This window comes from Amborella trichopoda, chromosome 2, assembly GCF_054954075.1.
Source record: "Amborella trichopoda isolate Santa Cruz 75 chromosome 2, AtrichopodaSantaCruz75HAP2 v2.0, whole genome shotgun sequence".
NCBI lineage: Eukaryota > Viridiplantae > Streptophyta > Magnoliopsida > Amborellales > Amborellaceae > Amborella > Amborella trichopoda.
Genome location: NC_142337.1, coordinates 52,447,755 through 52,466,723, shown reverse-complemented (window position 1 = coordinate 52,466,723; position 18,969 = coordinate 52,447,755). Strand labels below are relative to the sequence as shown.

Below are 18,969 nucleotides of genomic sequence, written 5' to 3'. Positions count from 1 at the left end.
CAATTCTACAAACCCTATGAAAGTATACCCAAGCCTCGGATACTGAAACAACAGACTTAATAATCACTGAGTCCCCTGGAAACCATGTTAGGATAAAACAATCATCTATATTGGTTCCATAAAAAAAAAAAAAAAAATTAAAAGATTCTTTGAAAAACTTGAAGTTTTTAACAAATTTTAGAAATCTGAGATTATTTGTCAAAATCACATTTTAATTGGAGACTTGCTCGCTTTTGTTATTTTAATAACTTGAGATTATTTTGTTGATCTAAAGAATGATGCAAGAAAGATAACTATGTTTAAACAGGACACATTAAAGAGAACTAAATGGAAAGAGAGAGAGAGAGAGAGAGAGATCCATGATTATACACCCTAAAGATACCACGAGAAAAATGATCTATCCCCATATTTGTTAACTGTGTCCTTTTTATCTCACACAAAACTCTCTTGTTAGATCCCATACCCTATAACGTTTTTCATAATAATTCATATAGTTCCATGAGTCCTACGGCTTAATATATGAAAAATGATATATAAAGAGTAGATATAGCCTTAACTGATCAGAAATCACACTGATCCAATTATTTTTGTCCTTATTTTACTTGGTCCTTAGTGAAAAGAATTACATGAAAAGGAACTAAAAGCATATTTTTACCGAATTTTCATTACGCATAGGTATTCTAAATGCGTAATGGAAAAGTTAAGAATTTAGAGACATGGGTTCAAGAAGCAGTGACTTCATTTGGTCCTTAAGAGTAGAACCAACTGAATCAATCTCAGATTGGTACATGACTTGGACCATTCGAGAGCTATTCAAGGCCATCTTTGTGATGGAGTGTGGGAAAGGACTTGGGTCGAGGCATTCTTGGTTGAGTTTCTTCCACATAGTGGCAATCAAGTCTCTTGTGTGTTGTTTAGCGTTTTCTTCGGTTTCATCCTTGTGTTGCTTGATGTAGCACTCGATGTAGGAAGGATCATATCCCCTCTCCTTTTCATCCTAGCAGCAAATGTTGCCAAGTTCAAAATTGTTAATCACCAAAAATACAAAACAAGATACAACGACCTGAGAAAGAAATTTATTAGTTAAGGAATCGGGATTGGGTCAAGGCGTTAGCAGTTCCGTTTTGTTAGCACTACATCTTAAGTTTGTTTGATATCAAAAACAAAAAAAAAAAACGGAAAGAAGAGAAATTTGTTATTTACTTCATGAAATTTATGAGTTATTGCATGATAAGTCTAAAGCTGAGAAATTACAATAGAAGCCGTCCATTTGGTTTAATTAGAAATGTCCGCCCCTACGTTTTTGCTCTTTCTTCAGAAACTAAGAATTACTCCTTGCACAACAGAGTTCTAATCGGCGAGGTTCATTAGGAACTAAAAATCTCCTTATTTTTCTGCACTTATTCTTCAAGTGAAAGCAATGAGACGCTTTTAGTTTTTTGGATTTTCAATTACAAATCCTTACAATTAAGAAAATAAATCAGTAATAAGACATTTTAAATTTAATTACAACTGTACCCCTGTAAAGTACAGAAAATTCGTTATTCAAAAAAATAAGCAAAGTATTCTAGTTAAAAAAAATTCGCATTAAATTTAGGGATTATATACGGTGAGACCCTATAAAGTGGTCGCAATTACTTACAACCATTCGATGTGAAATTTGAGAGCCTAAATGTGCCACAAAGTAGTTTGAGAAAATTTCTTTTGAAATTTGAACTTGGTCAATTGAATAATTGCAGCCAATTTATTTTACATCCAATGGTCAAGATTAATGTGACCACATTGTACAAAAGGTAAATGTTCTTATTGTGTACTTTCCTTTAAATTTATTAGAAAGTTAACCGTATAAAGTGTAGTTAGATAAATGGAATAAAGTGTAGTTAGATAAATGGAAGGGAGAGGGGGAGAGAGAGACTTATAAAAGATATGGTCAACAAAAGAGAGTGACATGTAGGGGCAGAGGTTGTAGTGGGTAGCACACCTCTAGGGCTGAGAATTTAGTCGATTCAGATCTGAAACCCGAAATTCGGATCCTATCAGATCCGATATACATCCAAAATTCGGATTTGGATAAAAATTTATGTCCGAATAGTAATTTGGGAGCCGGGTAGAGTAGATCCAATTCGGGTCCGATCCGGCTATTTAATATATATATATATATATAGAGAGAGAGAATGTATAATTTTTGTAATTATATTTTAACTTTATGACGTACAACTTTAGAACTAATCCGAATCCAAAATTGGATCCAGATCCTCTATATAGTTTCTGATTTGGATCTGAATAGATCCGGATCTGATTCTCAACCCTACAAAACCTATACTTCTGCTTTAAAAACTACTGAAAAATTAAAAAACAGAGTTGCCTTAATTAAAAAAAAAAGAAAAAAAGAGTGACGGGTGGTAGTTACTCATACGTACCACAGTGGCTGACAAATCATCCCACAGGCGCAGTATTGAAGCCGGTGAAAGAATGAGTTGAGAATTGTGGCTTGCAAGTTCCACAGTCTCCCGCGTTACGTGGGGACTTAAAAGAAGGAAAGCATGAACTAACGCCACGTGTACACCTGAACTCGTCACTCCATTCTTCAAATATTCTTCTTTGCTTGGCACGTACCCACAGTTAAACCATGTCGCTTCCACTAAGAATGCCTCACATAGGGAAGTCCACTACAAGTAATACTATTAGTACCCACTTAGCATTCAAAAGAAAATTACGATTTCCTCATTCATTTTGATGAATATACACGTCAAAAATGAAGGTTGTGCTTTGCAATATTAAACAATCGAATTAAGGTGCATCTCTAAACTTTATTACAAGATGTAATTTTAGTGTTAAAAAAATTCTTAGGATGATTTGAAAATCTATTGTCATTTCTTATCATAGAGTTTTAAACTAGATATTTTTTTCAAATCAACTACATTTATAAAGATATGAAAATCTTGAAAATGGACCATCCGGATAATGTGTTGGAATATGTACTTTTTTTTAGACTCAAAATATTTTTTATTTTCATAGCCATCCTTTTCGATATCGAGATGATCAAGTAGATGGTTTTCCAACATCAAAAGGAGCTTTTTTTTTATGATTTTCTATGTGAACCTTAATTCCCATGGTTGCAAAGAGTAATAAAATATGAAATTGTATACAGTAAGGCCGTTTATCTGCATTTCAAGAAGGTCATAGTGACTACTAGCCATTAAATGTCAAATTGGTTGGTTTGAGATGTATCACAAAGATCGAGATTTTTTTTTTTTTTCTTTTTGATCTTTAAGCATTAAACATAAATAATATGTTTGTATACTTTTCATTAGATATATTTGATAATGATAATTAAGGAACTCAGAAAAGTGAGAGAGAAGCTGGTTGGAGAAGAATAGTACCGCTTGTCTCAAGTGGCCCATGACATTAAGCCCATGATTCTTGAATATCTTAAAAGATATATCACTGGCAACATCATATAACGCTAAATAACATGTTTTCATGTACTCAGGTAGCCCACGCGAAACCATTGGATCCCATCTACAGAAACACAAGACAAGAACGAAGAAGAATGGGATCCAGTCAAAATGGAATGATAAATGTACTCCAAACTAATTTTCCAGCTTCAAATTTTATGGTCCGGGGTAGAAATTGATTTTAGAGCCATCATGAAGACTTTTGATGCTCAAAGTGCTTTCTTGATAAAGATTCGAGGTGAGGCTTTACGTAGTTCATAAGGCCTAGGCCTTACAGAAACCGCATCTTTTAAAAACATATCAAAGCATATATTTATAGAAATTTGCGTATACCTTTTTATTGCATCCGTAAATTGTTGTAGTTCATCTAAGGTTCCATAAATGTCGTAAATATCATCAATGATATGAATGAAGGCTATGACTTTGGTGAGATCAACTCTACCCACAGAAAACTCAGACTCCGACGAAATAACAACAGGCCACATGAACCATTCATGTATTTTATCCCGTGCAAATGTTAGCATATCTGCCAAACCCAGGTCCCTCCACCACCTGAAAATATTGTAGGGTAGTTCAGTTATCGGAATCGAATTTGCGATATTGCACTACGAAATGTCAGCTGTTACGAGAGACATTAGGTACGATAACTCAATTTCAAGTGAACGAGTACCTTGTGACTTCTTTCAACTCCTGCTTATGCATTGCTTGCACCATATTGAAATCCATTACTGCAAATTCTAACAAATCCTGGTTTCTACCAAGGTCTCTTTCAGAGACTTTTATGTAATACATGGATTCTAACCTTGGCGTGCGAAAGTGCATGGGCAGCTCGAGCGCATGCTTGACAGTTTTAGCAAGTTCGGGCTCCAGTCGAGACACCGATGCTTTAAGGTGCTTAAGACTGAAAGCTAAAGCTTCATCCATGTACTCTTCTCCTTGTATGCCAAGGTGTGAAGCTTCATATAGACTCAAGATGCCTATAACATCTTTGCTCAAGAATGAACTGAAATTTCCACTTTCATCCTTGAATTTGTTGAACACATCTGTACATAAAAAAAGGGGTGTCAAAACAATTAAATTACATGGAACCAAATCAATTTTCTTGGGACAAATTAGACTAGAAAATTTACATTTGTATTTCAAAAAATGTAAACGCCTACCAATTGAGGATGCTTAACGTAATAAGTTTTTAGGTAAATCAGATGGGAAAATCGATTACCTACCCATATTCGTTAATATAAAAAAACTACATTAACTACAAATGGAGATCCATTGGTGAGGAATATTCATGACATCAGATTTCCAAAGGAGAGAAATAAAATCGGGTGGTCCTAACAAACTATAATATAGATTACTCGCCTGATGACACTCTATATCCATGCTGTCTGAGGATATCGGTATCAACCATAGTTACCGGAATCGGAAATCTCTCTCTGGCATTCCTCAGCTGGGATCTCGCTCTCTCTACTTCAGGGATCTCGCTCTCGCTAAAAGTGGGATCTCGATCCCATACACAACGGATTTCACCCCCTCTACTTCACGGATCTCGCTCGCATTGTCTGACGGAACGCACCACCAAATTTTATATCATGTAATTTTGGTGTAAAAAATTCTTAGGATTATCTAAAAATCTATTTTCATATCTAATAAAATACTTTTAGACCCAAAAATGGTTAAAATCATGTAGATCTATAAACATATGAAAATTCTTAAAATGGACGGTGTTGATAATATGTTGCAAGATGCACAATTTTTAGTAGTCAAATTTTTTTTATTTCTTTCATATACTCATACATCTTGATGTCAAGATGATCAATTAGAGATTTTTTCAACATTCAAACAACCTTTTCCGATGGATTTTTGGGGTGCGTCCTTAGTTCTATATATATATATATATATATATATATATATATATATATATATATATATATATATATAATTTACCTTTATTTCTATTACAATAATTTTTTTAAAATTTTGAATAAATTTATTTTACCATTTTATAACTTTCTAAAAGAAACTTATTAAATAAAAATAACATTTAAATATAAAAATTAATATTTTTAGTAAATTTTCATATAGTTATTTCTACCAAAAAATAATGGTGATGCATTTCCGAAATTTAAGCGTAACAGTAACCATATATGCTTAGGTTGCATCCAAATGGTACCCAAGTCCTAGACAATATATTTCCATGTATACAAATGCCAACGTAAAGCTCATATTCGTATCATCATGTATGTGAGTTTGAATATTACTAACATTAATTGTCAATAGCATTATAAGACTTTATTTCATACTAGATTAATGGGATTTAATTAATCCATGGATATCTAGGATTGGTTGTGCATGGATCTAACCGCATGGGCCGTTGATAGATCGAACAATGATTTTTAAATTTAACCAAATTGAGATCGCATTTGTATAGGAACGGGCTGCCGTACTTAGTTGGTGCACAAATCCATATGTAATGGAATTGGGTTCTTCATACAAGTGGAGTTCAACGATGGGGGCGCGGACTACCATTGTGCGAAGCACGATCCTACAATGAAAGGAGCTCGATCTTAGCCAAATAGGGTGGTGGTATTGTTTAGATAGGGTGAGACTCAACATTAAATGGGATCGCGTTCTTGTTGTCGATGGGTGCGCGATCCCATGGTACATGTAACACGTTCCTGTCAAATAGGGATCTTGATCCTAATGTATCAAGATCTCGCTTCCTATTCAAACGGGGATCTCGCTCTCTAATCAAACAGGATCTCGTTCCGTAAATACATGTAATGCGTTCCCGTTAAATATGGATCTCGATCCCAATGTATCTGGATCTTTCTCCCTGTCCAAACGGGATCTCGATTAGTAACTTCTACCCTCATCGGAATTCGCTTCCTGAGCTTTAGAGCTTTAGGTAGCCATCGATCCGCCGCTCCTGCTCCCGGAACCGAAGCCGCTCCCTCTCCCACTCCCGGTAACTATGGTATTAACATTAAGAGTCAAGGGTTGTAGAGGGTTGAAGAGTGAACCTAAATTTTTATTTTTTTATGAAGGTCACAATCACTCTTATCGGTCATATTTCAAATCGGTGGACGTGAGCATGGCTTTGACTAACTTAAAGTTCACAAAAGACTTTCGTGAACTTTGTGGCCATCTAATTGAACAACTAGTAGCAATTTGAAAAGAAAAATGGTATCATAATATACAATCTCTAAACTAAAATAATTTCATATTTTTACACTATTCATTGCTTTGTGCATTCCTCCTATCCTTCTGCAATTCTATGCGGTTTTCCGATCGATCCATTTAATCTGCCAGTTCTACATTGTAGAGCCAGTAGTAAAATCCTGAATTCGTGGGCGTGATTATATGCCTGGCATACATTAAACTTTAAAAAAAAAAAGAAAAAAAGCAAAACAGCCAGCCGCACGAGACCGTACTACACTTTCCAAGTTTTGGAAAGGACAAGTAAGGGATGAAAAAAATGCGCTGTACATGGGCGGCTACCATTTGTTCTTGTTATTGAGATTTTCCTAAAAACGTGCCGCACGAGACCGTAGTGGCCTACACCGCTTTTGTTTCTCAATAATTTCCTTTCTAATGATTCCCCATCAAGAAATGGACTGATTGTCAAATTCGAAAAATCTCATAAAAAATATGTGGTCGGTATGGAGCAGCTTTTAACCTTTGGGTGCTTGAACTATTATGCCTGGGCAGGACCAGAATCAAAAGATTTATTTTCTCCCCTCGGTATAAAACTGAGGATGATTTTTTTTAGATCCAATTTTGGTGGGATCCACTTTTCAATAACTGGATGAGTATTTTTTTTTTTTTAAAAAAAAAAAAAAAAAAAAAAATAAGGGAAAAAGGATTTCGAGTATCTAAGAAATTAGACTTACGTTTTGAAACATTTCACGACGCAAGAATTTGTTATAAATAGAAATTTTGCATAATCCTAGCCCTGGTTGTGCCTAAGCAAGCAAATGTCCATCTTGCTCGCACATAATCAGTTTAAAACTTATGTACGTCAACGTCTTCGCAAATCTGTGTTTGCGCGAATATATACAATATAGAGGTAACAACGCACATCAGAAAAAAAATGGATTTCCAGTTTTTGTAAATGGTGCATCTTATAATGTATTTTTCGACCGTCAATTTTTAAAATTTTTAAGTTTTTATAGATCTACTAGATCTACAATATTTTTTAAGCTTAAAGTTTATATAAAAAATTTGGTGATCGATCGGTATATAAAAAATAAAAATAAAAAAATGTATAAAATTTTTAAAAAATAATGAATTTGATTTTTAAAAGCCTTCTTTTTTTAATATTCTTTATATTATTGTAAAGATTGAAAATTGTTTTGGTCAATAATACTCACTTAATATCAAAAATCAATCCGTTAAAATTCATTTTTTCATTAATTTTCAATTTCATTTGAATGTGTTTTGTTTCAACCATTCTTTATGTGCTTTTCATACTATAGTAGTTTCTTTATTTTTGTATCTTTTTTAATTTTTCAACGCATTTTTTACTGCCCGGGACTTATTCAGGTAGATTGCACTGTAGGTGACATCAGCCGGATATTCCACGAACTACGTTTAAGGGGACAACAATGTACTGTCCTAAAGTACGTGAACATGCGACAAACGAAGATGCCAAGGAACATGAAAATGAACGGCTCATAATTCGCATTATGGGATTGAGTCAGACAGAGTGTTAAGGGGAATACAAGGTTCCCAAGTATTGCCACAAAATTCATCTCCTAGAGAGAAAGGTATTGGAGAAAGGTATTACCTCTTTCTATTATTGAAAAACCCGGTTTTTATGCGGCCAAGCCCGTATACGTAAAAATGCATGCCTCTTAAAAATTTTATTTTTGAGATGAATTTTAAGACAATTTTTAAGGACATGTAATATTTAATATGGAGATCATAAATATGGATGAATAAATAAATTTTAAAAAATAGAAATAATAATTCTAGTAAATAAACATTTGGACCGTTAGTTTCCATTGTTTTTAGGTGGAACACCTACTTGCATCCATCTTTAAAATGGATGCTTTACACTTATTGGACCGCATATGTAAAAATATTGTCCAGCCCACATGAAAAAATTTTCCATTAATGAATTCACTATTAACTCTCAAAAAAAAAAAATGCAAAAAAGAAAAAAAAGGAAAAAGAGCAAGGTCTTGGAAAAAGAGAGGGACGTAGTAGAACTTTCTGGAGATAGAAATACAAATAGTCAAAGAGAGAATTATTATAGAGAGAAGTATTAAAGGTGAGAGAGAGAGAGAGGTATTAGAGGTTTTATTTTTGTGAGTTTTGTAATTTAGGAAATGGAGAAATCCTATGAAACATAGACGCATGTGTTTTAGGCATTGGTTTAAAAAACGGATCGGTGATCCGGATCGGGTTTCCAAAAAATTGATTCGGATCGGTTAATCGGCAATCCGGATCTGGAATCGGGTTAATCGGTCAGAATAAAACTTAAAAAAAATCCGAAAAAATTATTAAACTTCATTATAAATATTGTTTTTTAGGAATTCAATAAGAAAAGAAGGTACTCCATTAAGAATTCTCATGTTTTTGAATGAATATGCGAATATTGATATGTTCTTTCCCTGCATGAACCGCCATTCAGCATTTAATTTACATCACACAAAAGGATAAACATATAATTATCATGCAATAAGTATATCAACATACATGGACTACAATAAAGCATAAAATTAGTAACATATGATCTAAAAATGAAATGATAGACGACGTTATTGTTCTTCTTGGTCACGCTGGTGCCATTGATTGAATTCGTTTAACAATTCATTGATTCGATCTAAAAACGAATCATCGATATTAGCAGGCGTCTGACTATTCTCAAATCCCTGAGTGTTAGTGTTTTGTTGTGTTCCCAATCTAAAATCCCCGAAGATTGTCCATCCTTCATGCTCACTTGCACTGTCGTGCTAATCCCTACACTGTTGCTGTTGGGACTCGATATGTGAATAATATGGCTGGGATAGGGTGGCCTCAGAATCATCATCTCTCTCATTTTCTCTTTGAATAATATGGATTAAAAAAAAAAAAAAACAAATTTTCAAAAAAATCGATCATGGATTAAAAAAAAAAATCACAAATTTTCAAAAAATTCTATCATGGATTACAAAAATTTTTTTGATCATGGATTAAAAAAAAAAAATCACAAATTTTCCAAAAATTCTATCATGGATTACAAAAAAAAATTCGATCATGGATTAAAAAAAAAAAATCACAAATTTTCAAAAAATTCAATCATGGATTACAAAAAAATCGATCATGGATTACATAAAATTCGATCATGGATTACATAAAATTCGATCATGGATTACATAAAATTCGATCATGGATTACAAAAAAAAACAAACAAAAAAAAACAAAAAAAAACAAAAAATTCAATCGTGGATTACAAAAAAAGAAAAAAACAATTCAATCATGGATTACAAAAAATTCAATCACGGATTACAAAAAACTCTATCATGGGTTACAAAAAAAGCAAAAAACAAAAAATTCAATCATGGATTACAAAAAAAAAAACAAACATTTCGATCATGGATTACAAAAAAAAAACAAACATTTCGATCATATATTAAAAAACATTCGATCATGGATTACAAAAAATTCTATCATGGGTTACAAAAAAAAAAAAAAAAAACAAAAACTTCGATCATGGATTACAAGGAAAAAAAACAAACATTTCGATCATGGATTACTAAAAATTCGATCATGGATTACAAAAAATTCTATCATGGGTTACAAAAAAACAAAAAATTCGATCATGGATTACAAAAAAACAAAACAAATTCGATCATGGATTACAAAAAAATCGATCAAGTATTACAAAAAAATCTATCATGGATTACAAAAAAAAAAAAAAAAAAAAAAAAAAAAAAAAATCCGTACAGGACTCGCCGATTCATTGTTCGGACTCGCCGATTCCGTACAGTGAATCGACGAGTCACTGTACAAAATCGTCCGGTTCTCTCTAGAACCGGACGATTTCCGATTTTTTAGCCGATACGATCCACTTTTTGCGATTTCTGAGTCGAACCGGGCGAGTCCGGTTCGACTCGGCATTTTTTAAAACACTGGTTTTAGGGTTTGATCATCTGTTAACCCTTAGTGGATACTGACACACATGTCAACACTTTTAGACAAGTGTACAACACCTCAATTTAGTGTCCACTATTGTATCTTTTTTTTTGTCACGTTTCTTTTAGTTGAAAGTGACTTTTCTCTTTTTTAAAAAATTCATTATTAGTTGAAGAGTAATTAATTTTAAAAGTAACGAGTATTTTAGAATAAAATAAATATTTTAGAATAAAAAATAAAAGCTATTTCGATTTGTTAAAACCCAAGACGAGTTATTTCAGTGGTTGGTTATGCCCTTTGGATTGTTGAATGCTCCTGGTACCTTCATGAGATTGATGAACCATGTAGTTAGGTCCTATATTGGCAAGTATGTTGTCGTATACTTTATTGACATATTAATTTATAGTGCTTCACGTGAATTTCATAAGCAACACCTCAGGGATGTTCTTAAAACTCTAAGTCAAGAGAAACTAAATGCTAATCTTAAGAAATACAAATTCATGACAGGAAATGTGGCATGGTTGGAGTATGTTGCTTCTTCTGAATGGGTGAAAGCATATCAGTCCAATGTGAGGGCTATACTTGAGTGGCCTATTCTGCACAACATACGGGATATCCGTAGTTTACATGGTTTGACTTCTTTTTACGGGTCATTCATTAACATTTTCAATGCTGTTATTTTTCCAATTATAGATTGTTTAAAAATTTGTAGATTTTAGTGGACTCTAGAAGCAAAGTAGTGTTTTCAGTTGATAAAGAAGGAAATGCTAGAAGCACACCTGTATTGGCGTTACCATACTTTGATAAAAAAAAAATATAGTTGATTGTGGCATATCAACAATTGATATTAGTGTTATGTTAAGTCAGGAAGGAAAGCGGATGGCATTCTACAGTGAAATGCTCAATGGGTCCAAGGCTAATTATTCCACTTATAATGTTGAGTTTTATACCATTGTGCAAGCACTAAGATGCTGGTGACATTATTTGGTGCATAAAGAGTTCATTCTTTGTTCGGATCACGAAGCTCTTAAATGCATCAATAGCTAGCATAAACTTAACAGAAGGCATGCTAAATGGGTGTCCTACTTGCAGGAGTTTAGCTTCACCTTGAAGCATAAAACATGAGTTCATACCCATGTAGCTAATGCTTTAAGTAGGAAAGCCACTACTTAATGCTATGAAGGTGAATGTGGTGGGTAATGATACTTTCAAGGAGTTGTACCAAGATGATCTTAAATTTGGAGCAAGTATGGCATATGTCTGAGCAGGTAAGTGTGACGACAATTGTGTCCAAGATGGTGTTATTTTCAGAGGCATGAATTATGTATACTAGAGTTCATTCTTTGTTCTAAAGGGACTGCGCAAAATACCAAACTCTGTACTCCATTTTCGCAAATAGCTGCACCATAGGAGGATGTTAGTATCAATTTTGTTTTGGGTATGACAAGTACGCAAAGAGGTATTGGGTCAGTATTCTTGGTGGTAAAATATGTTCTTCAAAATGACATATTTTATTGCCAGCAGGAAAACTATGGATACTTCTAACAGTGCAAAAATTTATTTTAGAGAGATTATTCGATTGTATGGCATTCTGATGTCAATCACATCAGACAAAGATGCAGTATTCGTTAGTAATTTTTGGAGATGTCTATGGAACTTGATGGGAACTGAGTTATGTTTTAGCAATGCTACTCATTCCCGAAGTGATGGTCAAACATAGGTAAAAATAAAATCTTGGGAAATTTATTGTGCAATTTGGCAGGAAAGAAACCAAGGCAATGGGATTTCTCAACCTAAATTTGCTTTCAATAGGTCCAAGAATTGAACTACTCAGAAAATCTGTTTTTAAGTTGTTTATAGATATAATCCAAACAGTGTAATAGATTTAATTTCTAAGCCTCATGTAGAAAATTTGGTGGCAAGGAAAAAGTCTTAGCTAATCAAATCAAAGGCATTCATGAGCAGGTTAAGAAGAAAATTGAAGCCAATAATGCTAAATACAAGGCTGTTGCAGATAAGCATCATCGCAAGCAAGTATTGAAGTTGGAGATTATATGTGAGATGTTTTGACCAAAGACAGGTGTCACATTGTGGAGTATAGCGTGCTCAGTAATTGAAACATTGGACCATGCAAAATTTTATAGGAGATCATTGACAATGCGTACCAGTTAAAGATACCAAGCCTTATGAGGACTTTTGATGTTTTCAATGTCAAGCACTTAATTCCTTATACGGGAGATACCTCCAGTGACAACAAGCTTAACTCGAGGGCAAGTTCTCTCCAACCAGGGGAGGATGATTTAGTTGAAATGATTGCGCTCGATTATTTAGAGTGACCAGATCTGGGTTGAAGAAGAAGTGCTAGTTGAGAAATTATCATAAATCTTTTTCTAAGCAATTTCATTTTTTAGTAAGTTTGTTTTTTAAGAGTTTTTTTTTTTTTGCTAATAAGGTGGGGAAAACAGACCCCTACCCATATATTTTAAGTAGATTAGGAATTAGATATTTGAAAGTGTTAGTAAGGTGGTGTTAGTGGTAGAAATGGAAAGCATAATGGGGTGACTAGGTGTGAGGATGCTACAACCCCGAATCCAACCCCCTTTTTTTTTTCTTTTTTATTTTATAAGTCTTTTTCTTTTTTTTAAGAGTTTTTCTTTAAATTTGGGTCTTCTTGCATAAACGGTGCCTTCTTGCATAGGGAGACAGGAACTTCGGTGACCTTTTTTAATAGGGATAATCACACACCCAAAAACCTTTTCACAAAAAGTAGAGATAGTCACGCACCCAAAAGAGCAACCTTCTTTGCCGTTAAGACGCATGAGAGAAATAGAAATGCTCTTCTTACAAAAGGCCACAGAGTGATCCTCATTTATTTACTTATTTAAACTACTTACGAGCAAAAAAAAACCAAGCTATAGAAAAGAGGTAATCAAAGCAAGGTTTAACAATGGAAAAAGATTATTTCTCTCTCTCTTTTAACAAAATTCTGTGGTTTTCTGATAGGAAAATTCTTTCATGTGGCAGAGACCAAATTTCTACATTTGCAGTCCCTGGCTATAAAGCATCCATCTTACAGATGGATGCAGATATGTGTCCATCTAAAAATAATTGAAACTAACAGTCCAAATATTTTCTTAATACAATTATTATTTTTAATTTTTAAAATTTATTTATTTTTCATATTGATGATCTCCATTTTAAAGCTTATATGTCCTTAAAAATAGGTCCATAAATCTACATAGACTCATATAGACCATGATCTTACTAATATGTCAAAAATTGACCTTGAAGCAGATTTTTCATAATCAACTCTTGACGGATTTCAAACGATCTTGAGCTCAACAAGCCCATGTTGGGCACCAAATTGTTTACAACCAAATCCGACAAGATCTTTAATGAAACCTCACATAATTTATGCTTTCAACAAGTAAAAAAAAAAAGTAGGTAGAGATGAGTGGGATCCGTCAAATTACTATATAAAAAGAAAAGCAATTAAGAGAAGATCATAGTTCTTTAAGTACTGTTGGAAGATCCGGCTCAATATAGCAATAATCCTATCAAGAAACCATAAGACTAGAAGTAAACTAAATTACATTAATAAAATTAAATTAATCTGAAAATCAATAAATTAATAAATAAAATGACATACCTAGCTAGGCCGACCAACCCGACACACCCAAAGACCCCAAGTTGGTGCCTTTATCAGAATCATGGGTTGTTTACACATGCTCCTTCACTTTTCTTCTTGAAGATCCCTAGGTAAAGCTCCCTAGGGCTTGAGTTTATCAATGAAAATTAGGGATTTGAACTTGAAGATAATTGGCTAGGTTTCTTGCCCATAGGGTTGTGATTTCCTAGATCTATGAGGTTAGGGTTTCAGAGGTTTTTACAAGGACCATTATAGAATTACTGGTAAAAAATTTTATTTGGACCATAACTTTCAAACGACGAATCGGATTTAGAAAATTCTTGGACCTTTGGAAATCTCTTGATCTACAAGTAGTGCCCAATGTAGAATCATATGATTCTAAATTGATCTACTCTTCAATTTAGAATCATATTTAGCCCAATGTAGTTGATTTTAGAGGGGTCTAAAGGAATATTCACTACATCAAAAATCACCTACCCCTATTCATTAATATAAAAAAACTACATAAACTTCAAATGGAGATCCATTGATAAGGAATATTCACGACATCATAAATCAGAAAGAGAGAAATAAACTCTGGTGGCCCAAGTAAACTATGAAATAGATCACTTACCTGCTGACACTCTATATCCGTGCTGTCTGAGGAGTCGAAATCCTAAAGAAACAATATATAGGTCGTCATCGCAGTCGCCTACAATACCACTCCTATAAATGCGATCTAATCTTTCTCCGATTTCAGCCTCAAAATGGTAGGATATGCTGAGCCGTTGGATATTGTCGATTAAAACCATGGTTTCTGTGTCATCAATGGTGGCAGTAATCATCCTCATCAAATTTTTCTTCATGTCATTGAACCAGGCAATATTGAAATCAACCTGGAAATAAGTCATTAATATTCAATCTTTAAAGACCTTTGATTGCCTGAAATAGATTGGATCTTATCTCTTGGACTAAAGTGAAAAGTGGGCTATAATTTAATGCAAAATGATTCAATTCAAATGCCACTACTACAATACGAATATTAGTACATAAGAAATCTACTCTTGGCTCACTAGGAAAGACAAAACCCCTGGGCAAACTTTCATTTGCTATTTTTGTAGTACATGACTCATTTGTTTCTGCCCAAAACCAAGACTAAAAAGATTTGGACATGAAAATACAAAGTTTAAATTCTTAGTAATGATTTCTTGAGGAGGATCGAATATAATGGGGAAAATGGGTTTATAAAGTGGAAAACAAAAAGTTTTGGGGTATTTTGTTCAATTTATTTCTTGTATTTTATTTTTTTATATTTTTATTTGATTTTTCTATTTTAAAAAAATAGACGTCCAAAATTTCAAGTGATTTTGATATGTAGAAAACAAATGAAAATTTAAATTCGAAATGAGACCATAGCCATTGGATCCTGCTTAAATTCAATCTGAACCGTTGGATGAGATTGTTATATAAGCAGCTTGGTTGACTTTATCATATATGGAGCAGTCTAACGTCTCCAATACTGAACTACTTAAGAAGAAAAAAAAAAAAAAAACAAGTACAGAAAGTGGGCGAGTAGATATCTCTAACATTGGATCCCAAAGTCTTTCATATATTCTCCACCTTGATATCATATATGTTTAACCTCCATATCATGGCAAGGAAATGTGTTATTACCACAATATGGTCATTCTACGTACAGTGTTATGCATAAAAAAGAAACGAAATATGGGCTCGTCTGAAATTAGAGACATCAGATTGGCCCCTTTCTATACTAATTCCAAATATAAACCTATGTAACAAACATTAGATGGGTATACTTCACATGTATGGTGTCAAACCGCCATGAATGAGATATCTAGGGCATCAGGCTACCCCAAAAACCATAAAAACAAAAAGAAATGCAATACTAGCGAATCTAGAAGAAAACCACCACGAAAACAGAGGCGTCCAAGTAAAATTTCTAGACCAAAGTGTTATCACAATAGATATTACCGTCCGTGAGTAAGTTTTTCTAAACCTGTAAAAAAAAGAGTGGGAACACAATCTGACCATGAACTCTCACCTCGTAACCATTAAAGTGGAGGTCATTATTGGAGAAATCACATGAATTCTCATGTTTTTTTGTGTGAAAACTTGGGGTGCTTCTTGTAAGACCAGGGAGCGGGACATTATCCATTGAGCGAGAGAGAGAGAGAGGAGAGAGAATGGTTATGGGGAAGGAAGGAAAGTGCATGGCTGAGAGTAGTGAAACGTTCCATATTTATGGGAGTGAGAGTGAGAGAAGCAGTGTTTTAACGCTTCAAAAAAGCTTAACACGTAATGTCATAGGTTCCATTCCTACTGTTAACACCTCAAAAAAATCGAGAGTGAAAAGAAAGCTACGTAGAAATCAGGTGGAGAGTAAAGTGTCTGTGGCGAATGCCTCGAAATAACACCCTACCGTCCATTTCCAACATGAAAAATGAGAAGAAAAAAAGGTACGAAAGAAGCTGCGCACGACCCTACTAACGTGTACTACTCAGGTGGTATGTTGGGTTATATGTGTATATGTCAATTATGTGTGGTCCCTTCAAAGGGATCACCGTACATTTTTGAGAAGAACAAGTGATGCCATCCAACCGACCGTTATCTCAATAGTCCAGGGACGCTAGATTTTGAAGTTGTAGAGCACATGGTCCTAACCCCACAGTATTCTTTGTGAGGTCAATACCAAAAAATTTGTTGGAAGCTCCCCACTTTGATACAGACCAGGGTTTAAAAAGTTGCCGAGTCGAGCCGGACTCGCCTGGTTCGACTCGGGAATCGCTACAGGACGTGCCGATTCCGTACAAAACACGGGAATCGCCCGTGTCCAGAGAGTACTGGGCGATTCCCAATAGTAGACTCGCGATTATGTCTGAGTCCCAATAGTAGAATCGCGAGTCACCCGGAAGAACACGGGCTGCACCGTGTTTTTCACGGGATTTTGATTTTTTTTTTCATTTTTTGATCGATTTTCAATGTTTTCAGCCTTATGAACGAATATTACAGACTTTAATTCAAATTTCAAATCATTTTCACTCAATAAAACGAATTAAACACCACCGTTTTTTATCAATAAATTTGGTTCACAGAGTGAGTTTTAAGGTTTCCGCCATTTCAATGATTTCAATCGAAATAAAGCTTCATTTTTTGTAAAATTTCAGGCTGAGTGATTGTAAGAGTGTTGGTCAGAATTTTGTGTTCATAATTTGTGATTATCTTGGAGGAACAGATATCAATTTTGACTTTGAAGGCACGAATGCACGAAGAACAGGTAAAAACTCAGTTTTTTTTTTTTTCCGCCATGCGTTCAAATCCAGTCAATATTTTACAAATCATGTATTAAATTTATAGGGTGTTGATTCTTTGCAGTGTTGTTTATCATTAGATATATTCAATTTGATTATATTTATTCAATTTGAGTTGGATTTTTTAGAAAATACCAGTGACGTCTGTTATAAAAAAAGTGAACTGTTTTTTTTTTTCCCCCCATTTTCACTATTTCAATCGAAATAAAGCTTTAGTTTTTGTAAAATTTCAGGCTGAGTGATTGTAAGAGTGTTGGTCAGAATTTTGTATTCATAATATGTGATTATCTTGGAGGAATAGATATCAATTTTGAGTTTGAAGGCATGGATGCACGAAAAACAAGTAAAAACTCAGTTTTTTTTTTTTTTTCCCGCCATGCGATCAAATCCAGTCAATATTTTACAAATCATGTATTAAATTTATAGGGTTTTTATTCTTCGTAGGGTTGTTTATCATTAGATATATTCAATTTGATTATATTTATTCAATTTGAGTTGGATTTTATAGAAAATAAGAGTGAAGTTTGTTAAAAAAAAAGTGGATTGTTTTTTTTTTTTTTCCGCTATTTTCACAATTTCAGTAAATATTTTGCAAAGAATGTATTAAATTGATAGGGTTTGATTCGTTATGGTGTAGTTTATCATCTCATGTATTCAATTTTATCTAATTTATTCAATTTGAGATTGATTTTTGAGATTGAATGACTGATGTCTGTGAAGAACTGCGTTTTTTTTTTTTTTCCCTCAATTTAATCGATTTTATTTAATATTTTGATAATAATGTGTTAATATTATAGGGCTTTGATTCCTTATAGTGTTGTTTATTAAAACATGTATTACATTTGATGTAATTTATTTGATTTGAGGTGGATTTTTGAGCTGGAATGACTGATGTTAGGTTGGTTTATGAAGAACTGGGGTTTTTTTTTTTTATATTCATGATCAATTTTTTTGATAAATCGTGATTTTTCAAAAAATTGTTTTTGATTATCATGAGGAATTAAACAATATTTTTAATTTTTATTGTTAAATTTCTAGTTCAAAAAATTGCATGTTGATAGATTATTTATCCAAAAAAATGCATGTTACTATATTTTTAATGCAAAACTGTATTTTTTTAATTTGTTGTTAATGCAAAAAAAAACATTAACAAATACATGTTGTTAAACTGTATTATATTTTTAATGCAGTTTTGCATTAAAAAAGTATTTTTAGGTTTTTAAATTTTTAATGCAAAAAATACATGTTGTTAAACTGTATTATCATGAGGAATTAAAGTGAATATCATTGCAAAATATCATGTACGATAATTAGATTAGCTTGCAATTATCAATTTTATTATTAAATTTTTAATGCAAAAAATGTATGTTCTTGATAATTGAGTTGTAGGCATGTTTGGAGCTTGCTTTTTTTATTATATTATCTTGCATATTTG

The 18,969-nt window shown here is 33.3% G+C and overlaps 1 protein-coding gene across 1 annotated transcript; it reads right to left on the bottom strand.

Annotated features, from left to right (window-relative positions):
- Window positions 1–547: 547 nt before the first annotated feature.
- Window positions 548–16,528, bottom strand: LOC18431529 ((3S,6E)-nerolidol synthase 1). The gene is made up of 7 exons (XM_011624092.3): window positions 16,268–16,528; window positions 14,840–15,101; window positions 4,129–4,501; window positions 3,792–4,010; window positions 3,384–3,522; window positions 2,421–2,669; window positions 548–997 (listed from the first exon to the last, which is right to left on the bottom strand). The coding sequence occupies exons 1-7, from the start codon at window positions 16,436–16,438 to the stop codon at window positions 701–703; spliced, it is 1,710 nt and encodes a 569-aa protein (XP_011622394.3). The 5' UTR covers window positions 16,439–16,528; the 3' UTR covers window positions 548–700.
- Window positions 16,529–18,969: the final 2,441 nt, after the last annotated feature.

Coding starts and splice junctions, on each gene's coding strand:
- LOC18431529 (XM_011624092.3), bottom strand. CDS start 16,438: ATGCACTTTCCTTCCTTCCCCATAACCATTCTCTCTCCTCTCTCTCTC. Junction 15,102..16,267: donor TCCACTTTAATGGTTACGAG/GTGAGAGTTCAT, acceptor ACTTATTTCCAG/GTTGATTTCAATATTGCCTG. Junction 4,502..14,839: donor CGGATATAGAGTGTCAGCAG/GTAAGTGATCTA, acceptor TTTTATGTACAG/ATGTGTTCAACAAATTCAAG.